This window comes from Eutrigla gurnardus (genome assembly GCF_963514095.1).
Source record: "Eutrigla gurnardus genome assembly, chromosome: 17".
NCBI lineage: Eukaryota > Metazoa > Chordata > Actinopteri > Perciformes > Triglidae > Eutrigla > Eutrigla gurnardus.
Genome location: NC_139928.1, coordinates 24,360,796 through 24,384,844, shown reverse-complemented (window position 1 = coordinate 24,384,844; position 24,049 = coordinate 24,360,796). Strand labels below are relative to the sequence as shown.

At 48.0% G+C, this 24,049-nt stretch overlaps 2 protein-coding genes across 4 annotated transcripts; both read left to right on the top strand.

Annotated features, from left to right (window-relative positions):
• Positions 1-1,104: 1,104 nt before the first annotated feature.
• On the top strand, positions 1,105-21,605 carry ints3 (integrator complex subunit 3). Of its 2 annotated transcripts, none has more exons than XM_084031848.1 (29): positions 1,105-1,431; positions 3,687-3,770; positions 3,908-3,991; positions 4,072-4,185; positions 7,427-7,511; positions 7,608-7,674; positions 7,893-8,034; positions 8,110-8,239; positions 9,449-9,546; positions 11,163-11,354; positions 11,448-11,535; positions 11,695-11,774; positions 11,860-11,951; positions 12,037-12,143; positions 12,260-12,379; positions 12,483-12,612; positions 12,755-12,809; positions 14,442-14,545; positions 16,181-16,300; positions 16,409-16,562; positions 18,124-18,192; positions 18,280-18,355; positions 18,668-18,781; positions 18,861-18,909; positions 19,001-19,168; positions 20,484-20,584; positions 20,664-20,736; positions 20,811-20,964; positions 21,062-21,605. In XM_084031848.1, the coding sequence occupies exons 1-29, from the start codon at positions 1,348-1,350 to the stop codon at positions 21,137-21,139; spliced, it is 3,012 nt and encodes a 1,003-aa protein (XP_083887974.1). In that variant the 5' UTR covers positions 1,105-1,347; the 3' UTR covers positions 21,140-21,605. The 2 variants fall into 2 exon arrangements, with proteins under 2 accessions (XP_083887974.1, XP_083887973.1); XM_084031847.1 differs by having other exon boundaries at positions 16,136-16,300.
• An 87-nt stretch (positions 21,606-21,692) lies between these two features.
• On the top strand, positions 21,693-23,447 carry LOC311028195 (C2 calcium-dependent domain-containing protein 4A-like). Of its 2 annotated transcripts, none has more exons than XM_084032550.1 (2): positions 21,693-23,159; positions 23,237-23,447. In XM_084032550.1, exons 1-2 carry the CDS (start codon positions 22,668-22,670, stop codon positions 23,267-23,269), a joined length of 525 nt encoding a protein of 174 aa, XP_083888676.1. In that variant the 5' UTR covers positions 21,693-22,667; the 3' UTR covers positions 23,270-23,447. The 2 variants fall into 2 exon arrangements, with proteins under 2 accessions (XP_083888676.1, XP_083888675.1); XM_084032549.1 differs by having other exon boundaries at positions 23,234-23,447.
• The last annotated feature ends 602 nt before the right edge of the window (positions 23,448-24,049 follow it).

The window sequence follows — 24,049 nt, the reverse complement described above, 5'->3', positions numbered from 1 at the left end:
GGTCCGTTACCACCGGAGTTCATGGTCCATTACCTCCGGGGTTCATGGTCCGTTACCTCCGGGGTTCATGGTCTGTTAACACCTAGGTTCATGGTCCGTTACCGCCGGGGTTCATGGTCTGTAACCACCGGGGTTCATGGTCCGTTACCTCCAGGGTTCATGGTCTGTAACCACCAAGGTTCATGGTCCGTTACTGCCGGGGTTCATGGTCCATAACCACCTGGGTTCATGGTCCGTTGCTCCCGGGGTTCATGGTCTGTAAACACCGGGGTTCATGGTCCATAACCAGCGGATTTCATGGTCCGTTACTCCCGGGGTTCATGGTCCGTAACCACCGGGGTTCAATAGTCTTAATTTTAAAGTGCTTATGTTTTATTTAATTTGTATTTTTATTGCACAACACAGTAACGTTAATGTGTATAATTTACATGTATTGGTCTTATTTAAGTTGAAGTGATTCATTGAAGTTATATTTGGTGGCATCATTGTTCTTAACTCTTAACTTCATACTTCTAATACATGACATCTTGGAGGTACATATTGTACTTTATACTTATAGTCAATGACATCTTGGAGGTGTATATTGTACTTTATACTGCTCTACATGTATTTGTCAGGTTGATTGACTAATTACCTTTAAGATTAAGATTTTACATGCAATAAAAGAAGATTCTAAAATATAATGTTTTACTAATAAACTAACAGCAGTCTATAAAGTAACTAAAATGTGCTACACATTCACAAATAACACCAAGTAATAATCATCTTTAGTTTGATTAATAATATCAACATACAATGTGCTGATTCATTGATTCATAACACAACTCCGAAAGAAAGCATAATAAATACTTTGATACTATCAGTACCTTTTACTTTTCATGAATTACCAGTTACTGTACTTGTAGTACGTGTGGTGAAGTATCTGAATACTTTATGTTTATGTATTTGTTAGTATAAATGGCGTTCGGTCCCCCGTAGTTCACTACAGCAGGTCAGGGAGCGTCTCCAGATTTCCTCTCCTGTCATTGGTCCTTCCGTGCGTCACTCAGACGTCTCTCTAAACTGATTGGTCAGAAGGCTGCCGAGGGCCGGTGCGGATGTCCGTTATGTTGCTGTGGTCGGACGGTGTCACAGAGCGGGACCGAGAGTGCGAGCAGCCCTGAAATAAGTTTTAAAAACACCCCGTTACCGACCGAACCGGCTCATACGGAGGCTCCGACAACTACGGTAGTACCAGACCCTCCGGTAAATCGGCAGAACCAGTTCTAACCCCCCCGCCCCCGCCCCGAACCCGGAGTCCCAGTCCTTCGTAGCTCCGTGGGGCCCGGCGAGGCGCGGCGGGAGCAGATGGAGCCCGCACCGGCCAAGGCGAAGCCGCAGGGCCGGTTACTGGTCACCACTCAGCTGGACGCTAAGGACGAGCTGGAGGAGGTAGGTGGATCCGTGTTCACGGCCCAGAGAGCGCGTATAACCCGGGGTGGACCCGGTACGAACGGGTTCCCCGGTGGGCTGTGAGCCGGTTATAAAACACGCAGCGGTTACAAAGAGACGGATGGAAGTACACGGCGGCTAGCAGGCTAGCTAGCATGGCTAGCAGGTGGCTAGCATCGTTAGCATAGCACAGCAAGCGTTGCACAGCAGCGCGGGGCTCAGTGTAAGCCCGGTGTCGGTGGTTCGAACACGGAGTCCGGAGGGAGGTGAGGGTGTTTTACCGGCTCTGAAAGTTGCAAACTACGCGGACATGAGGTCACTCCGGTGACGGACAGTTAGCCTAGCATGCTAACTCTACGTAAACATGGAGGAGAGAGAAAAGTGACAGGTGCGCATGCGCCGTGCTTGTGTTTCACATGTCAGAAGTGCAGAGAGATGCTGGCGGTTTAAACTGCTGGAACACGTACATAACATTTATTATCACTGACAATAAAACACAATGGAATCAGCTGATCTGAGAGCAGATTTAACTGTCGTCCGGTTATTACAGGGTTCACATACTGCACTAAAAGTACTAACACCACACTGTAAAAATACTCCATTGGAAGGATTAGTCCTGCAGTCAAACCTCAGTTAAAGGTGCAACGGTGCTAACAGTGTTTACCTGAGAAGGGAGAAGCTACTTTGTTATGAATCCAGGGGTCTGTTGCACAAATCCTAGATAAGGATTAATCCGGGCTTTCCCTTCATCTGGCTGAAGTTATCCGTGATCCGGTAGCATGAAAGCATGTCTCAGATCTTACAGTATAAGTTACCATGGAGATTTATCCTGTGGAGCTAGCCTGCTCCAGACCAGGGTCACATCCAGGATCTATAAATCAAGTGTTGTTTACGGTTCATGTAAAGCGATGTTTACGGCTCATGTAAAGCGGTGTTTACGGCTCATGTAAAGCGGTGTTGATTGTTGTTTACGACACCTGTAAAGTGTTGTTTACGACTCCTGTAAAGTGTTGTTTACGGCTCCTGTAAAGCGTCGGTTTACGGCTCCTGTAAAGCGTTGTTTACGACACCTGTAAAGTGTCGTTTACGGCACCTGTAAAGCGTCGGTTTACGGCTCCTGTAAAGTGTTGTTTACGGCTCCTCTAAAGCATCGGTTTACGGTTCCTGTAAAGCGTCTGTTTACGGCTCCTCTAAAGCGTCTGTTTACGGTTCCTGTAAAGCGTCTGTTTACGGCTCCTGTAAAGCGTCGGTTTACGGTTCCTGTAAAGCGTCGGTTTACGGCTCCTGTAAAGCGTTGTTTACGACACCTGTAAAGCGTCGTTTACGGCACCTGTAAAGCGTCGGTTTACGGCTCCTGTAAAGTGTTGTTTACGGCTCCTCTAAAGCATCGGTTTACGGTTCCTGTAAAGCGTCTGTTTACGGCTCCTCTAAAGCGTCTGTTTACAGCTCCTGTAAAGCGTTGTTTACGGTTCCTGTAAAGCGTCTGTTTACGGCTCCTCTAAAGCGTCTGTTTACAGCTCCTGTAAAGCGTTGTTTACGGCTCCTGTAAAGCGTTCTTTACGGCACCTGTAAAGTGTTGTTTACGGCACCTGTAAAGCGTTCTTTACGGCTCCTGTAAAGTGTTGTTTACGGCACCTGTAAAGCGTTGTTTACGGCTCCTTTAAAAGCGTCGGTTTACGGCTCCTGTAAAAGCGTCGGTTTACGGCTCCTGTAAAGCGTCGGTTTACGGCTCCTGTAAAGCGTCGGTTTACGGCTCCTGTAAAAGCGTTGGTTCACGGCTCCTGTAAAGCGTCGGTTTACGGCTCCTTTAAAAGCGTCGGTTTACGGCTCCTTTAAAAGCGTCGGTTTACGGCTCCTGTAAAGCGTCGGTTTACGGCTCCTGTAAAGCGTCGGTTTACGGCTCCTGTAAAGCGTCGGTTTACGGCTCCTGTAAAAGCGTCGGTTTACGGCTCCTGTAAAAGCGTCGGTTTACGGCTCCTTTAAAAGCGTCAGTTTACGGCTCCTGTAAAGCGTCGGTTTACGGCTCCTGTAAAAGCGTCGGTTTACGGCTCCTGTAAAGCGTCGGTTTACGGCTCCTGTAAAGCGTCGGTTTACGGCTCCTTTAAAAGCGTCGGTTTACGGCTCCTGTAAAGCGTCGGTTTACGGCTCCTGTAAAGTGTTGTTTGCTCTGATCTCATGTTGCAAATGAAATGATGTCATGCAGAAAACATTTACAAACATTGTTTATTTATTTGTTTATGTATTTATGTTTGCAGAGATTGGAGCGTTGTGTTGGAATCGTCCAGTCATTGACCAATGGGCTGTCAGAGAGAGAGGCCAACGATGCACTCACCGCCAATGTAAGAAACACTGCCACTAGTACTGCTGCTAGGAATATACCACTATAATATTAGTGTGATAAACACTGCCAACGCAAGAAACCGTGTACTACTACCAGTATTTCAGTACTTCACTGCACTTCAATACTGTTCTGCAGGTGTGTAAAGGTCAGCAGCAGCATGAGGAGGTGTGTCTCGGTTTGTTTGCTCTGGTCCTTACAGAACCAGCTCAAGCCCAGAGGGTAAGATGCCGCCACCGCTGCATCATTATTAATGTGACATCACTGTGACATCACTGTGTGTGTGCTTGTTTGTCTTACAGTGTTACAGAGACCTGACACTGCTCAACAGAGACGGGATGAATGTGGTTCTAGTGAAGATTAACCAGATTCTGATGGAGAAGTTCCTCAAGCTGCAGGACATCCCCAGAACACAGGTAAACAAACACAGCACACATGTAAACAAACATAGTATACATGTTAACAAACACAGCATACAGAGGCCTATACTACGAAGTGAGTTCAACATCCTCTGACGCTGGTTCACTTCTTACCGGGGTAGATCGCCATGGTAACTTACGCTGTGGATCTAACCTTCTCCGACCCATCAGCTGTCTTGGTGCACGGATATAAAAAAAAAAAAAAAGAAGCTCGGTGGATCGTGAGAGGGTTTCGTAGGAGAACTATAGAGTGTACAGAGACCGGCAAAACCCTTTTGTCTGTCCCTGACGATGTTTTTTATGAGAGATACTAGGGGTGTGACGAGATCTCGTACCACGAGATCTCGCAAGATTAAAGTCAACGATATTTCTCGTCGCGTTAAAAATCTGTCTCGCGAGATTTGTGAGCTATACATAGCTGAGGTTTTACAGACAGCTGTTACTGACTGGGAGCTTAAAAAACCCAACCACGGCATCGCTTATTGTTACCGACAATGCACGTAATATGGACGTGGCCGTCGCTCGTTTACTCGGGCGGGTGAGACGCGTGACTGCTTATTTTCATCGTAGTTCAGCGGCTACCGCGGTGAAAATGTCCAAGCAGAAACGGCTACAATTGCAATCACACAAGTTAATGATGGGCACGTTGGATATGCTGGCTCGTTACCTTGAGCAGCAAGCTGCCATAGCAGCTCTCACCAGCCCAGAGTTAAGACAAAACTCCCGAAGCATTGATACACTTGACAGCTGCGATGTCGGAGATGCTGAAGATGCTGTAGTTGCAGCATGTTGTTCATGACATACTTGGTCAGGCTCCGTTTGCACTATTTGCACTCTGTATTGACAAAGTAGAACTTTGATTTGGTTTTGCACATATTTACACTTGGAAAAAAGAAATATTTTATTTTATTTTAACTTTTATAAATTTTTGTTTTAGTTTAAATTTGTGAAAGAAGAAGTTTATTAAAAGATAATGCTTACATCATGCATGTAAAGAGTTATAATAAAATATTTCAAAATGCATGTGCAACTCTGTTAAATTAAAGTCTGTTGGTCCAGTCATATATTTTGTCATTGTAGTTTTCTTAAAATCTCGTCTCGTCTCGTTCTCGTGAACCCAATATCGTGTCTCGTCTCGTTCTCGTGAACCCAATATCGTGTCTCGTCTCGTGAGCGGAGTGTATCGTCACACCCCTAAGAGATATAGATTCTCATCAGAGGGAAAGACTTTTCTGTGTCAGCGTACAGCCTACTGACCACTTTGAATTATGTTTTATATTTATTTGATTTGCTCCCAAGTCCGTTTTACACCGCCGGGATTGCAGCTGAAAGAATGAGGCTGATATTGTCATAAACCACGTTGTAAGAATACATCCAAGCAACACATTCAGCGACAACATGATTTAAAAGACGGCCGCAGGGCGGATTCGAACCGGGGCCGCTGCAAGGAGCCTCGTAACATGTGGGGGGGGGGGGTAACTCTACCACTAAGCTATCAGCGAAGTTACAGCTGTCATTTAATCAGTCAGATCTACTAGTGTCCTTATGATGGGGCAGTCATATTATACTACTAATACTAGGGATGCACGATATTGATTTTTTGAAGCCGATACCGATATCGATAACTTTCTGCTCCTCGGGACCGATACCGATACCGATAACCGATAATATTGTTATTCGTTTTTGAATGTATATTCAGATCAAATTCAGGTCAAAAACACTAATGACTGAGCTTAGGTAGATTTAGCATAGCTTTGCCTTTTACCAAACACCTAACCAGATGTATCACAGTGACATGATAATTATTACTATGAACAAAAGAAAGCCAAGAACAGTTTTGACTCTTCAATAAAATGACAATATTTATTTTTTTCAAATAAATATGTAAGTGAGTCAGTCAGTCAGTCAATGACAACTTTCCCTGAGCAGCATGGGATATGCACACACAAGTGCTGCTACATTAAACTGTTGGTCCTGATCCACACAGAAATGTAAACTACGGTAATAGGCAGAAATATCAGCAAAGCAACAGCCACTACTGCGGATGTGATCCCCTCCATTCAAGCGCTGACGCGACTGCTAAAACAAACGTTACCAACAGACCACGGAGTGAAAACATCAAAGGAAACCCCGTTAAAAGCAGTGGAAACGCGTTTTGGTGACATCGAGGAAAAGCCACTGTATTATCTCTCAACTATATTGGACCCGAGGTACAAGGACCGCTACTTCACCCGTGCATCAAAACGCTAAGCTACGGGCTCGCTGCTTCTTTAGCGGCGCCGGCGTCTTCATACGCTTTTAACACACCGTCGTAGCGATGGTGATGTGCGAGGTGACTTTTAAGGTTGGATGTATTAAAGCTCGATGCCTTTTTCCCTCCTCTTGGAACTTCTGCATTGCATTTGTTACAAATGGCAAGCGATTCAGTTTCCTCAGAAACTTTGAAGTAGTCCCACATTACAGACGCCATGCGTGTTTGTTTACTAGTCTTCCTCCTCCACTCGCTCGCAGCCTCTACGTCACAGCCAGGCATGAGAAGGGAGCGCTCGATTTGTGGATTAACTGCCTCCTCCGAAACCTGTGATACCACAGTAACCACATCACATGCTAAACGGGAGGCGCCTAGAAAAAAACTAACGTCCCTCATCCCAATCCACCCGTATGACTGTTTTAACACAAACATCCTATCGTCGGATTATCGGAGGTATTAATAATTGTATCGGATTTATCGGGTTGACGTCATAATTCCTATTATCGGGCCGATAATTATCGGTCCGATAATTATCGTGCATCCCTAACTAATACTATTAATACGACTTCCGCATCCACACAGTCGGTGAGTTTTTGCCAGCTGTCCTTCCTGCATGTTACAGATGAAACTGTTGCTTTTTGCCTGCATTATATGTTTAACTTCTTCGTATTTCTGTAAGATTATGGTTCGCTCCTCGTACGTGAAATACGCCGCTCCGCTGCCGTAGACTGATCCATGTATGTGATTGGTCAAATGCTGCAAACGCCGCCTCTTTCATGTGCACGCGCTCATAGCTGGACAGGGAAACCCTGGGTTGAGTTAACGAGTTGATAACCAGCTTCGTGTGACCGCTTATCTCCGATTGCCTTTGTTAGGGTTACTTAAGCTGGATCTCTGAAAGATACCCTGTTATGTTGAACTCGCTGAGTAGTACAGGCCCCAGGTCTCAGGTGTTAACCGGATGTTGATGTGTTTATGTGGTTGCAGCTGGTGTGGCTGGTCAGAGAGCTTGTGAAGAGTGGAGTGATGGGAGCTGACGGTGTCGTCATGACGCTGCTCAAACAGATTGCAGGTCAGTCAGACAAATGCACACACACACACACACACACACACACACACTCTGATTGTCGTCCCACAGTAATTGTGTAATGTTTTGTTCCAACACCAGGTGGCGATATTTCCACAAAAAACCTCTGGTTATCTGAGAGCGTCCTGGACATCCTGTTGGAACAAAAGTATGTTTTACTATAACATATATTGTTTAAATGTTTAGTGTATGTTTAGTGTGATATGTTTGGGGTTTATGGTAGCTGAACATACTTTCACAAACGTTTACTGCTACTTTTACTGAAACAATTGGTAGTTTTCCTCAAAAAGTAGAGCTGAAGCAGCTGTTGTTTATATTATATAATATATATTATAATATATATTATTAAGCCTGTCCTCTCTGCAGGGAGTGGGTGTTGAAGAGCGGGATGCTGATAGCGATGTCGGTCTACACTTACCTCCGCCTCATCGTCGACCACGGAGCTCCCAACCTGCAGATTCTGCGTCAGAAAGAGGTGGATTACTGCATCTCCATGCTGAGGGATAAGGTAAGGAAAGAAGGGAGTGTGTTTGGTATGATCACCTCAGTGGTTACCATGACGACCATGTCTTCCTCTCTGTAGTTTGGGGAGTGTCAGATCATCGGTAGAGATCTGGTTCGTCTGCTGCAGAATGTCGCTCGAATCCCCGAGATGGAGCTGGTGTGGAAGGACCTGCTGCACAACCCCCAAATCCTCAGTCCTGGGTTCACTGGTAAACTACACTACCCACAATCCTCAGTTCACTGGTAAACCACACTACCCACAATCCCCAGTCCTCAGTTCACTGCTAAACCACACTACCCACAATCCTGAGTTCACTGCTAAACAAGGGAGGTTCTGATGTGGAGGCCACAGACAGCTGACTGTTTATCCTCTAGTTCTGGTTCTGCTCGTATCCTAGTCACTACTTGAAGCATGAGGTGGGACCTGCAGCCCGATCAGGTTCACTGAATCCAGACCTCGATGGGTTGATGGTTCTGGCTAGGGCTGAACGATATATCGTTATCGTATTTATATCTAGATATGAACATTCAAGATATTAATATCGAAAAAGCAACGATATAAACGATATAGATTTCCCCCGCGCTCGCCCTGCATGTACAGCTCTGGCAGTCACAATAAACTTCATTTTTACGATTGCCCTTGAATGCACCGCTATGGCCAGCCAACCACAAACCTTATTTCATGCTTTGCTGTGGATCGACAGCTGAAGCCAACCAATGATGAACATACGAGGGCGGGACTCCCGCCGCGGGAGTGAGGGAGACGAGACGCAGACAACATACGCAGCGGGGAAATCAAAAAGAAAGAAAAGTGAGACAAGTGCGAAAATGCGGCCGGTGGCGGTGCCGAATCTGATTTGGTGCCAAAACATTAATCACCCTCCATTATTTGGAGGTATTTTGGATTTAATAAGGATGATGTGAACCAGAGCGAGCTGTTGTGCAGGTCGTGTTCGGCGTGTATTGCAACGTGTTCAGTAGCGTTACACCGTATGAGTCGGCGTCCACCAGACATAAAGACATTACAGACACTATAACATACCACATTGCAAAAGACATGGTACCCGTGTAGATAGTCTAAAATGTTTGATTTTTTATTTGATTGGTGACTTTATGTTAGTGTTGATGACTGGCAGTGAGTTATCATCAATAAAACTGCAGTTTCCACATTTCCACTTTTTATTTATTTATTCACTTTTTCATGTTTTTATTTTTCTGAAAAGTATTTGGCTTTCACCGAACCCGTAGTCGTATCATATCGATATCGAGATATCTGGCATGAATATCAAGATATGAAATTTTGTCCATATCGTTCAGCCCTAGTTCTGGCTTACGTTGACTGTTGTCATGTCACTTTGTTGTCAACAAAATCTTTTAGCATTAGCATAGGTCTCACCTGTATCTGATGTGCGTCTCAGGGGTTCTCCAGCTGCTGACGGCTCGCACCTCCAGGAAGTTTCTGGCCTGTCGACTCACCCCGGACATGGAGACCAAGCTGCTGTTCATGACGTCTCGGGTACACGAGTACACACTATGTACACGCAGTACACACTATACACTATGTAACACTATATACACGCAGTACACACTATGTACATGCAGTACACACTATACACTATGTAACACTATATACACGCAGTACACACTATGTACATGCAGTACACACTATGTCTGACTGTATCATTACCTGTGTTCAGGTGACCCGTCTGACTGTATCATTAACTGTACTCGGGTGACCCGTCTGACTGTATCATTACCTGTGTTCAGGTCACCCGTCTGACTGTACCATTACCTGTACTCAGGTGACCCGTCTGACTGTATCATTACCTGTGTTCAGGTGACCGGTCTGACTGTATCATTACCTGTACTCGGGTGACCCGTCTGACTGTATCATTACCTGTGTTCAGGTGACCCGTCTGACTGTATCATTACCTGTACTCAGGTGACCCGTCTGACTGTATCATTACCTGTACTCAGGTGACCCGTCTGACTGTATCATTACCTGTACTCAGGTGACCCGTCTGACTGTATCATTACCTGTGTTCAGGTGACCGGTCTGACTGTATCATTACCTGTACTCGGGTGACCGGTCTGACTGTATCATTACCTGTGTTCAGGTGACCCGTCTGACTGTATCATTACCTGTACTCAGGTGACCCGTCTGACTGTATCATTACCTGTACTCAGGTGACCCGTCTGACTGTATCATTACCTGTACTCAGGTGACCCGTCTGACTGTATCATTACCTGTGTTCAGGTGACCGGTCTGACTGTATCATTACCTGTACTCGGGTGACCGGTCTGACTGTATCATTACCTGTACTCGGGTGACCGGTCTGACTGTATCATTACCTGTGTTCAGGTGACCCGTCTGACTGTATCATTACCTGTGTTCAGGTGACCGGTCTGACTGTATCATTACCTGTACTCAGGTGACCCGTCTGACTGTATCATTACCTGTGTTCAGGTGACCGGTCTGACTGTATCATTACCTGTACTCAGGTGACTGGTCTGACTGTATCATTACCTGTGTTCAGGTGACTGGTCTGACTGTATCATTACCTGTGTTCAGGTGACTGGTCTGACTGTATCATTACCTGTGTTCAGGTGACCGGTCTGACTGTATCATTACCTATACTCAGGTGACCCGTCTGACTGTATCATTACCTGTACTCAGGTGACCGGTCTGACTGTATCATTACCTATACTCAGGTGACCGGTCTGACTGTATCATTACCTATACTCAGGTGACCCGTCTGACTGTATCATTACCTGTACTCAGGTGACCGGTCTGACTGTATCATTACCTGTACTCAGGTGACCGGTCTGACTGTATCATTACCTGTACTCAGGTGACCGGTCTGACTGTATCATTACCTATACTCAGGTGACCCGTCTGACTGTATCATTACCTGTACTCAGGTGACTGGTCTGACTGTATCATTACCTGTACTCAGGTGACCCGTCTGACTGTATCATTACCTGTACTCAGGTGACTGGTCTGACTGTATCATTACCTGTACTCAGGTGACCCGTCTGACTGTATCATTACCTGTACTCAGGTGACCCGTCTGACTGTATCATTACCTGTACTCAGGTGACTGGTCTGACTGTATCATTACCTGTGTTCAGGTGCGTTTTGGGCAGCAGAAGCGGTATCAGGACTGGTTTCAGAGACAATACCTGTCCACAGCAGAGAGCCAGTCACTGCGCTGCGATCTGATTCGCTACATCTGTGGAGTGGTCCATCCGTCCAATGAGGTGCTGAGCTCCGACATCCTGCCCCGCTGGGCCATCATTGGTTGGCTGCTTACCACCTGCACGGTAAGCGGGCGAGGCCTCTGGCTATCACTCTGAAGCTCATCTTCTTGGTCGAATATGTAACTGATCAATGAATTTATTGATTTGTGTCTCCAGTCGAATGTTGCTGCCTCCAACGCCAAGCTGGCTCTCTTCTATGATTGGCTGTTCTTCAACCCTGAGAAAGACAGCATAATGAACATAGGTGTGCACACACACACACATTAATATTAGTAGAAGTGTGATCATTTCTAATAATGACAAATAACAGTAACCAATGGTTCCTCAGACGTGTGTATTGATTGAACCAGTGGGTTGTCATGGTTACTAGACTAACATGGAGTCCTTGTCTTGTTCTTACCAGAACCAGCCATCCTGGTGATGCATCACTCTATGAAGCCTCATCCTGCCATCACTGCCACGCTGCTGGACTTCATGTGCAGGGTAACACACACACACACACTCTCAGACAGACACACACACAGGATGTACCTGTCTGTCTGATGACCACATCTCCTCACCTCCTCAGATCATCCCTCACTTCTTCCCCCCGCTGGAGACTCAGGTCCGTCAGGGCGTCTTCAACTCGCTCACCTTCATCATGGAGAAGAGAGTGCTGGCGTAAGAACCACACACACACACACACACACACACACACACACACACACACACTTATTGATTATTGACCAGCCTCTGTTTCTCTCAGTCACCTCGCTCCACTGTTTGATAATCCAAAGTTGGATCGGGAGCTTCGTTCAATGCTCAGAGAGAGATTCCCCGAGTTCTGTAGCTCGCCCTCGCCACCGACTGAAGGTAACACACACACACACACATGCACCCATATATATATATATATATATATATATATATATATATATATATATATAATAGTACTAATGTATAAATATTTAAATACTTTTCTGCTGCAGTGAAAATGGAGGAGTCGGTTTCCTTGGAGATGGACAACCATATGTTGGACAAGGAGGATGGTTGCTACGACAACACTGAGGCTGCCTTCAGCGATGATGAGGAGGAGGTCAACAACAAAGGTTTCAACTGGTTTCAGAACCAGTTCAACTGAATCATTCTGGTTAATTTACTGGTACAAGTGAAGCAGTTAGTTTGACCGTCTGTCGACCAATCACTGTACAGGAAAGAAGAGGGAGTTTAGATTCCATCCAATCAAAGAGGCCGTGGTGGAGGAACCTGCTGACATCACACCCTGGCTCGACCAATTAGAGGACAACATGAAGGAGAAGGTCCAGCAGCTGCAGAAAACCAGGTGAGACCTGGAGATCAGACTTCCTATGTGTATTGATTATCTATCAGTTATTAATAATAGGAATAATATCTCCTCAGTGTGAAGTGATGTTGGTGTATTGATCATCTATCAGTTATTAATAATAGGCATAATATCTCCTCAGTGACACAGAGACTCAGTGTGAAGTGATGCAGGAAATCGTGGATCTGATCCTGGAGGTGAGTTTTCATTGGTTGTGGACTCTGTTCTACTGTACTCTACTGTACTCTACCGTGTTCTACTGCAGTCTACTGTTCTCTACCGTGTTCTACTGTACTCTACTGTACTCTACCGTGTTCTACTGCAGTCTACTGTTCTCTACCGTGTTCTACTGTACTCTACTGTACTCTACCGTGTTCTACTGCAGTCTACTGTTCTCTACCGTGTTCTACTGTACTCTACAGTACTCTCAAATAGCAGGGATGCAATCCTGAGTTTCCCAAACCTCTCCTCACCTGTCCATGGACATCATTAACATGATCGGAGACGAGGGACAACCTTGGCGAAGTTCAACACCCACTGAGAGCAAGCTTGACTTTGTGTCGAGAATGCGGACACAACTTGTACTTTGTTAATACAAGGACCTTATGGCTCGTAGCAAAGTCCCTGTACCCCGTATTCCCTCAGTACCCGGTCGACGTTCCCACCTCACCCTAACGACATCTTCCCCCCTCCATCTGACCCAACTCACCACCAGGTGGTGATCGGTTGTCAGCTCTGCTCCTCTCTTCACCAGAGTGTCCAAAACATACGGCCGCAGATTGGCCAATACGACTAGAAAGTCGATCATGGATCTTTGGCCTAGGATGCTCTGGTACCAGGTACACTGATGAGCAACCTTATTTTCAAACATTGTGTTCTTTATTGTAAGTCCATGACTAGCACAGAAGTCCAACAACAAAACACCACTCGGTTCAGATCGGTCAGTCTGTTCCTCCCACTCATGAACCTCTAGGTGTCAACATCGTGCACCACATGGGCATTGAAGTCCCCAGGTAAAACAATGAATTCCCAGGTGGGACCCTTTCCAGGATCCCATCCAGAGACTCCAAGAAGGCCGGATACCCCGAACTGCTGTTAGGTGCATCAGCACACACAACAGTCAGAGTATTCAACACCAAGTCGCTTGAGGCCGACCCTCTTGTTCACAGGGTTGAACTCCAACACCGTGGCTTGCCTTGCCTTGGGTGACCCTACCAGGAGCTTTTGCCCCGGACAACATAGCTCCCAGGATCACAGGGGCACACAAACTCCGCGGCCACGTTAAGTGTCGATTCACGGAGGAGAATCCCTCCTGTACTCTACCGTGTTCTACTGTACTCTACCGTGTTCTACTGTAGTCTACCGTGTTCTACTGTAGTCTACCGTGTTCTACCGTGTTCTACCGTAGTCTACCGTGTTCTACTGTAGTCTACCGTGTTCTACTGTAGTCTACCGTGTTCTACTGTAGTCTACCGTGTTCTACCGTGTTCTACTGTAATCTACCGTGTTCTACTGTGGTCTACCGTGTTCTACCGTGTTCTACTGTAGTCTACCGTGTTCTACCGTGTTCTACTGTAATCTACTGTGTTCTACTGTAATCTACCGTGTTCTACCGTGTTCTACTGTAATCTACTGTAATCTACCGTGTTCTACCGTGTTCTACTGTAGTCTACCGTGTTCTACTGTAGTCTACCGTGTTCTACTGTAATCTACCGTGTTCTACTGTAGTCTACCGTGTTCTACTGTACTCTACCGTGTTCTACTGTAGTCTACTGTGTTCTACTGTAGTCTACCGTGTTCTACTGTACTCTACTGTTCTGTGTTTCCAGGAGGACTTTGACCCGGAACAAATGTCGGCTCTGGCTTCCTGTCTGGCTGAACTGTTTAAAGATCACTTCCGAGGAGACATCCTACCAGAAGAGATCTCTGAGGAGTAAGACTGATCAATCACGTTATTGATTCTTAGCTTCCTGATCTCTATACCTAGAGACTGAAATTATATCAACATCATCAATAGTTCATATTCATGATACATATCAGATTCCTGAAGAATTATTCACTCACAAACCACCTCAGAACCACCACAACAACACTAAGTACCACCACAACAACACTAAGTACCACCACAACAACACTGTGAACTACCACAACAGCACTAAGTACCACCACAACAACAACACTAAGTACCACCACAACAACACTGTGAACTACCACAACAGCACTAAGTACCACCACAACAACACTGTGAACTACCACAACAGGGGCCTGTACTAGGAAGCAGGATTTGTGCGAGGTAACTTAAGTGTTAACTCTGGGTTTTCCGTCCTACGACACTGGTTCACTTCTTACCGGGGTAGATTGCCATAGTAACGTACGCTGTGGTGCTCCAGAGCAGGTTATGTTCCTGATAAGAGATCAACGTTTAGAAAAACACCGCCGACTGACCAATCAGCTCTCTTGGTCCATGGATTTTAAAAAAAAAAGAAGAAGCTCGGTGGATCGTGAGAGGGTCTCGTAGGAGAACTATAGAGTGTACTGAGACCGGCAAAACCCTTTTGTCTGTGTCTGATGATGTTTTATATGAGAGATACAGATTCTCATCGGAGGGAAAGACTTTTCTGTGTCAGCGTACAGCCTACTGACCACTTTGAATTATGTTTTTATATTTATTTGATTTGCTCCCAAGTCCGTTTTACACCGCCGGGATTGCAGCTGAAAGAATGAGGCTGATATTGTCATAAACCACGTTATAAGAATACATCCAAGCAACACATTCATAATTTTAAAGTTATATTTTTGGACTTTTATTGCGGAACTCATAAGAGTAAAAGGGACGAACGAGAGTAACGACATGATTTAAAAGGGCCGAAGGGCGGATTCGAACCGGGGCCGCTGCAAGGAGCCTCGTAACATGGGGCGGTAACTCTACCACTAAGCTATCAGCGAAGTTACTGCTGTCATTTAATCAGTCAGATCTACTAGTGTCCTTATGATGGGGCAGTCATATTATACTACTAATACTATTAATACGACTTCCGCATTCACACAGTCGGCGAGTTTTTGCCAGCTGTCCTTCCTGCATTTGGCAGATGAAACTGTTGCTTTTTACCTGCATTATATGTTTAACTTCTTCGTATTTCTGTAAGATTATGGTTCGCTCCTCGTACGTGAAATACGCCGCTCCGCTGCCGTAGACTGATCCATGTATGTGATTGGTCAAATGCTGCAAACGCCGCCTCTTTCATGTGCACGCGCTCATAGCTGGACAGATAAACCCTGGGTTGAGTTAACGAGTTGATAACCAGCTTCGTGTGACCGCTTATCTCCGATTGCATTTGTTAGGGTTACTTAAGCTGGATCTCTGAAAGATACCCTGGTATGTTGAACTTGCTTCGTAGTACAGGCCCCTGGACTAAGAACTACCACAACAACACTAAGAACCACCACAACTAGACTCAGAACCACCTCATCAAAACTCAAAACCTCCACAACAAGACCCTCTGATTACCTGTTTGTCTCTCAGGTCCCTGGAGGAGTCTGTGTCTAAACCCGTCTGCCTGGTCTTCAGGAACCTGGTCACCATGCAGGAGGATAACAGTGGATTCTCTGTGCTGCTAGACATGTTGGCTGAATTCTACCAGAAACAACCCAAGATCGGGTATCACCTGCTCTACTACCTCAAGGCCAGGTGAGGCCCCGGTCTGAGGTCCAACACAAACCTGATGTCTCTGATGAACACGATGTGTGACATGTCAACGTGTCTGTCTGACATCTCAATGTGTCTGTCTGTGTGCAGTAAAGCAGCCAACGGTAAAATGATGCTGTACGAGTCTTTCGCTCAGGCGACGGCACTCGGTGATCTACATACGTGTCTGATGATGGACATGAAGGCGTGTCAGGAGGACGACATCCGGCTGCTTTGCTACCTCACCCCCTCCATCTACTCTGAGGTACGTGTCACCTGGGTCTAGTCACCTGGCATTTAATCACCCAGGGGCTAGTGACTTGGTGTCTAGTCACCTGGGTCTACTCACCTAGGGGCTAGTAACCTGGGGTCTAGTCACCCGGGGGCTAGTCACCTGGCATTTAATCACCCAGGGGCTAGTGACTTGGTGTCTAGTCACCTGGGTCTACTCACCTAGGGGCTAGTAACCTGGGGTCTAGTCACCCGGGGGCTAGTCACCTGGCATTTAATCACCCAGGGGCTAGTGACTTGGTGTCTAGTCACCTGGGTCTACTCACCTAGGGGCTAGTAACCTGGGGTCTAGTCACCCGGGGGCTAGTGACTTGGTGTCTAGTCACCCGGGGGCTAGTGACTTGGGGCCCTAGTTTCGTAGACCAGGCGCAGTCAGCTTTCAGCGCACCTGCGCCGCGCCGACGGGGTGTGTCCGCCTGGACTTTGCAAGTTTCGTGCACCGCGCAGGCTCGTGCGGGCACACCTCCCGCCTCGCTCACCGGCGCAAGTGGGAAAGAGGGAGGAGAAGAAGGCGTGAGTGGGAGACGAGGAGGAGACGAGGCGTGGACTGGGATTAATACAGCCGATTCAGATCTTCACCAATCAAATGAGCTCCTCTCCTCTCCTTTAATGCGTTAGGGGAGGTTCAGTGCAAGTTCCGTCATTTGACAACCCGATGACAGAAGGAGCGCCGCTGCTCCCACCACGCTCATCACGCGCTGTGAGCGCGTATCATAATAATAACAATGCCCATATTATAAAAAACAGGAGAGAGAGAGGGAGATGTTTTGGTCCGAGAGGCTGAGTTTCCGTTACGCGTGCCATCCGCCTTTGATCTGACGTCAGATGTGACGGGACAATCTATATAGATATAAATTCACGTGTTGATTCAATTAGTTGCATTAAATAGTGTTTGTTGTGATTATTTATTGCATTTAAATGTGCCTGGAACTGTGGAAACCTGCCTGTGAGGTCTCGGTGACGTGTACGCACTGCGCGCAGTCAGCCAAACTTCCACTCCGCCAGCTGTGATTCGCATTGAATGAATGGACTTTATTTACGCCTTGCGCCGAAAGTAGACCAGGTTGGAGCTGGCGAGCTTTCAGCGCAGTCTCGGCGAGGCTTTTTGCCACGAAACTTCCGCTACGCCAAGCTGAATCTGTGACGCCTCCCCCTGCTGCGCCGCCACACCCATCTTGGCGCAGGCGATCCACCAAACTGCCAAACTGACGGTGCGCAAGGCTGCGCTGGTCGAAACTTGCATTGCGCCGGCTCCGCCACCCTGCGCTGCGCCACGAAACTAGGGCCCTTGGTGTCTAGTCACCTGGTGTCTAGTCACCCGGGGGCTAGTGACTTGGTGACTAGCCACCTGGGGCTCGTCACCTTGTAACTAGTCACCTGGTGCCTAGTCACCCGGGGGCTAGTGACTTGGTGTCTAGTCACCTGGTGTCTAGTCACCCGGGGGCTAGTGACTTGGTGACTAGTCACCTGGGTGTCTAGTCCCCTAGCCAGTGACGTCTCGCGGTGACCTGGCGTCTTGTCCATGTCTCTGTCAGTTTCCAGATGAGACGTTGCGAAGCGGCGAGCTGCTCAACATGATTGTCGCCGTCATCGACTCCACACAGGTAACTGATCGGTGATCAGCCGCTCTGATTCCTACCTGTGTGTCTCACCTGTTCAGTAACCAGGATGTAAACCCTCTGTGTGTGTAGTTACAGGAGCTCATGTGTCATGTGATGATGGGGAACCTGGCAATGTTCAGGAAAGACTCGGTCCTCAACATCCTAAGTGAGACATAGACACACATTCACATGTACTATGATAGTGCAGAGGACATTGTCCTCATGTCTTCTTCTTGTCCACATGTCTCCTTCCTGTCAACATGTCTTCCCCTTGTCCACGTGTCTTCCCCTTGTCCACGTGTCTTCCCCTTGTCCTCATGTCTTCCCCTTGTCCTCGTGTCTTCTTCTTGTCCTCGTGTCTTCTGCTTGTCCTCATGTCTTCCCCTTGTCCTCGTGTCTTCTTCTTGTCCTCGTGTCTTCTGCTTGTCCTCATGTCTTCTGCTTGTCCTCATGTTTCCTTCCTGTCCTGTGTTGACAGTCCAGTCTCTGGACTGGGAGACCTTTGAGCAGTACAGCACCTGGCAGCTGTTTCTGGCTCACAGCATCCCTCTGGAGACCATCATCCCCATCCTGCAGCACCTCAAATACAAAGGTGAGTGTCATAAGTCCAGCTTGTGTCCTTTGTCATCTGGTCTAAGGTGATGGCGTCCTCACACTGTCTTCTGTTGCAGAGCATCCCGAGGCCTTGTCCTGTCTCCTGCTGCAGCTCCGCAGAGAAAAGTATGACATGTGACATTACACAAAGTGAATTCTCTTCATGGTCCAGGCTTCTGTCAATCTGTCTCTCTGTCTGTCTGTCTCTCTGTCCCAGGCCAAGTGAGGAAATGGTAAAGATGGTCCTGAGTCGTCCGTGTCACCCTGAGGACCAGTTCACCACCAGCATCCTGAGACACTGGGCCTCCAAGTACGACGACACACTGGGAGAACACATCAAGGCCCAGCTGATCAAGAACAACAACCAGCCCCGCAAGAGACAGAGGTAAGGACGGGGACAGAGAAATGAGGACGGGGATGGGGACAGAGGTAAGGACGGGGACAGAGAGGTAAGGACGTGGATGGGGAGGTGGGGACGGGAGGTAAGGACGGGGACGGGAGGTAAGGACGGGGACGGGAGGTAAGGACGGGGACAGAGAGGTAAGGACAGGGCTGTGGAGGTAAGGACGGGGATGGAGAGGTAAGGACGGGGAGGTAAGGATGGGGACGGAGAGGTAAGGACGGGGACAGAGAGGTAAGGACGGGGAGGTAACGATGGGGACAGAGGTAAGGACAGGGACGGGGAGGTAAGGACATGGACGGGGAGGTAAGGACAGGGACAGAGGTAAGGACAGGGACAGAGGTAAGGACAGGGACGGGGAGGTAACGATAGGGACAGAGAGGTAATGACGGGGACAGGGAGGTAAGGACGGGGAGGTAAGGATGGGGACAGAGAGGTAATGACGGGGACGTAACGTGGGGATAGAGAGGTGAGGACGGGGAGGTAACGATGGGGACAGAGAGGTAAGGATGGGGAGGTAAGGACAGGGACAGAGAGGTAATGACGGGGACGGGGAGGTAACGTGGGGACAGAGAGGTAAGGACGGGGACGGAGAGGTAAGGACGGGGACAGAGAGGTGAGGACGGGGAGGTAACGATGGGGACAGAGAGGTAAGGATGGGGAGGTTAGGACAGGGACAGAGAGGTGGGGACGGGGAGGTAACGTGGGGACAGAGAGGTAAGGACGGGGACAGAGAGGTAAGGATGGGGAGGTAAGGACAGGCACAGAGAGGTAAGGACAGGGACGGGGAGGTAACGTGGGGACAGAGAGGTAAGGACGGGGACGGAGAGGTAAGGACGGGGACAGAGAGGTGAGGACGGGGAGGTAACGATGGGGACAGAGAGGTAAGGATGGGGAGGTAAGGACAGGGACAGAGAGGTAATGACGGGGACGGGGAGGTAACGTGGGGACAGAGAGGTAAGGACGGGGACGGAGAGGTAAGGACGGGGACAGAGAGGTGAGGACGGGGAGGTAACGATGGGGACAGAGAGGTAAGGATGGGGAGGTAAGGACAGGGACAGAGAGGTAAGGACGGGGACGGGGAGGTAACGTGGGGACAGAGAGGTAAGGACGGGGACAGAGAGGTGAGGACGGGGAGGTAACGATGGGGACAGAGAGGTAAGGATGGGGAGGTAAGGACAGGCACAGAGAGGTAAGGACGGGGACGGGGAGGTATGGACTGGGATGGGGAGGTAAGGACGGGGATGGGGACAGACTCCTGTTTGGTGGACTAACAAGTGGATTTGGTCTCTGTCCTCAGTCTTCGTAGCTCCAGCAGTAAACTGGCTCAGCTGACCCTGGAACAGATCCTGGAGCACATGGACAACCTGAGACTGAGTCTGAGCAACACCAAGAACAACTGTCAGTTCACAGGGATTGATTCATTGATTGATTGATGATGGATTGATGATTGATTCATTGATGGATTGTCTGTCTTCAGTCTTCACTCAGACACCGATCCTTCAGGCTCTGCAGCACGTTCAGGCCAGTTGTGACGAAGCACACAAGATGAGGTACACACACGCACGCACACGCTGACGGGTGACATTACAATAGGTGCTGATGACATCACTTTTTCCTCCTGCAGGTTCAGCGACCTGTTTGCTCTGGCGGAGGAGTACGAGGACTCTCAGTCGAAGCCTCCGAAGTCTCGGCGTAAGGCCCCAGCGTCATCGCCCCGGTCCCGGAAAGGAGCAGCCCCGCCCACCAATGAGGAGGAGAGCGCCTCCAGCAGTGCCTCGGTACGTATTCTGCCGGCGGTTTATCTGGGTCCTGAGCCGCCTCGGGTCCAGCCAGAACCAGACTGGAAGGTTTATTGATGACATGATTGTGTTTCAGGAGGAGGAAGACTCAAAGCCCAAAGCTCCGAAGAGGAAGCGGAAAGGCTCGTCAGCTGTTGGCTCTGACAGCGACTGATGGACCCTCTGACCAATCACACACCAGCTGCCACAGAGACCGTCAGCTGACTTGGAAGAGGCCCCGCCCCCCTCCCGATGACATGCACTGAACGCCACGGGAGGGGCGGGGCCCAGCGACGCCGCAGACTTTAAATCCACGTGGTGAACTGAGTTTCACACGTTGAGACCGGCGGGGTCAAAGGTCACCATGTGGCTTCCATGTGGCTGTTCTCCCATGATGCACTTGGAGGAGGACACCACAGACTCTGGGAACCAGTAGACTGATTTTAATACAGGGAACATGATAATGATGGAATATAATGAAGAAGAGACGTGCAGTTCTGGGTACTTCTGTCCCTCTTTTTTGTCTTTAGTCTTATTTGGATGGGGGGGTGGTCTCTTATTGTGGAGGGTCCTGACTTTTGGCTGTTTTTAGCAGCTCCTTCCTGTTTGTCTCGCTGCAGTAAAATCTCTTCGTCTGTTCATCATGTTGCAGGGTGTCATTCTGTTATGGGGAGGGGGGGGGGGTTAGCCTTCTATCTTTCAAACCGTACGGGGTTCCTCAGGGAGGCATTTTGGGTCCTCTGTTCTTTCTGTCCAAGATTATACAGATTGCTTAAACTCCTCAATGATCACAGTGAAGGTAAATCCTCCAAATATATTAATTTATGTGTTCTAATATAATGTGGTTTATCCTTAAAACTGGACTTAGTTCCCTGGAGGAAGTTTGACCTGAGAGACTGCAGGTATTTAAGGGATTATTTATTTAAGGGAGTATTTTAGAGATAACATGACAATAACCCTGAAGACCTTCTTGGTCCTGGTTTAATGTCCCATCAGTCCCCAGAACTTCCCAGGACTTCAGTGTAAATGTCCCAGAAGCGTTAAAATGATGGTGTTCTTGCATTCTGATGAGAAGAGAAGAAGATTTAAAGCAGCAGGTGAGTTGATCCTGGTCTGGACTGTTACCAGGACTCTGGAGGACTCTGATCAGTGTGATTGGGTCCACCTGCTGCTGCTGATATAAACCAGACCTGCTGCATAAGTCTCAGACTCAGGTAAGTGGATTCCTCTGGTCCAGATCGTTTGGATTTCATGTTGCAGCAGACGGACTGACAAGACCTGCTGAACCTTAGGTCTGTTCAAACCTTTGAGGTTTTAAAATTTGTTCTGGTCCCAGGTTTTGTGTTACACATATGTATGACCAGCCTGGCAGTTAGCCTTTAGCCAAGCAGTTGTTAACTCTGCAGTTAGCCTTTAGCCAAGCGGTTGTTAGCTTTGCAGTTAGCCTTTAGCCAAGCAGTTGTTAACTCTGCAGTTAGCCTTTAGCCAAGCAGTTGTTAACTCTGCAGTTAGCCTTTAGCCAAGCGGTTGTTAGCTTTGCAGTTAGCCTTTAGCCAAGCGGTTGTTAGCTTTGCAGTTAGCCTTTAGCCAAGCGGTTGTTAGCTTTGCAAGTAGCCTTTAGCCAAGCAGCTTTGCAGCCTTTAGCTAATGTGGAGGGGGAGGTGTTTTGGTTTTTCAGATGTCTTGAGGTTCAGAGACTCGTCATGTCACCGCAGTTCATCTCGAGTCCCCCTGGCGTCATGTCTACTGCTAGATCCGGATTGTCCCTGCAGAGTCTGGTCCTGACCCCTCAGCAGACCCCGAGCTTCATCATACCGTCCCACCGTCCACCGTACTTCCTGTCTCCACGGCTCCGCCAGAGCTCTCCAGACAGGACCAGACTGCTGTTAGACTGTGAGGACTGTCCTGGAGTAAGTCCTTCTGAGGCCCGGCTCCACAGGCCAGGACCATCCGAGTCCGCAGACACGGACCTGACGACGCGTGCCGCCATGTCTTTGCCCCACGTGGCGAAGGTGACAACGCCCTATGGCTTCAGCGCCGTGCTCGCCGGCAGTCCATGCACCCGCCGGCGGGAGTCGCTGTTTCACCCGAACAAACCGCAACAGTGGGTCCTGGAGGATCCGCATCATACTCCTGGTGCTGGTCCCGACAAGTCCCGGGTCAGTCTGCAACCCGTTAAAACTCTCGGCCTGCAGGTTTGTTTTTATTCTTAATATGCATACATGAATATGTAATTAAGGGTTTGATATTAATTCTGATTTTGTTCCAGAAGTCGGTGACGCAGCTGAGGACACGCCCCCGCTGAGGTCATGTGACTGTAAACCAGAACCAGCTGATCAGGCTTTAATCTGGTTGGTTGGAGGTTTTCATGTTTTATAATTTGAATTCATATTAAACTAATATTTTAAATGTAAACCGTGAGCTGGTTAACTGTAGTGTTGTTTGTCTGATAATGAACTCAATAATAAATGAAGTAATCAGAACAGGAAGTAGCAGTCTTCTTTCCGTTTGTTTCATGACTTTTCTTTTTCTGTATTTTATGCAAATGAATGAAATAAATGTTTCAGTTCATCGTAGCTCCTTCCCGTTTGTCTCGCTGCAGTAAAATCTCTTCGTCCGTTCATCATGTTACAGGGTGTAATTCTGTTACACTCGGAATATAATTTTCAGCATCATGACGATAAATTTGAAAAGTTGAAATGAGAAAATGTGACATAAAACCAGAGTGTCTGTCTGAAATAAGGGGACCCAGTACCAGGGGGTTCAGGTCTAGAGAGCCAGATATCGTTAAGGTCTTCGAGTCTTGAAGAGGACGAGGACCAGTTAGACCCGACTTGAGGCGGCTCCAGGTGGTTCCTGGTTTCAGGTTCAGTACAAACGGCCGAGAAAAGGAATAAATGACGTTTAACCAATGAAACTGAAAGTTTGAACCAGATTATGGGTCTGGTGTTAGGTAGCCTACCAGACTGGAAACCAGCAATGTGACTGGGAGCTTATGGTGCCTCCCAGCTGGACCAGCCTGCCTGCTCAGGTCCTCCGGCTGGTCTGACCCACTAGGAACATGAAACCTCCTGTTTATCGTCAG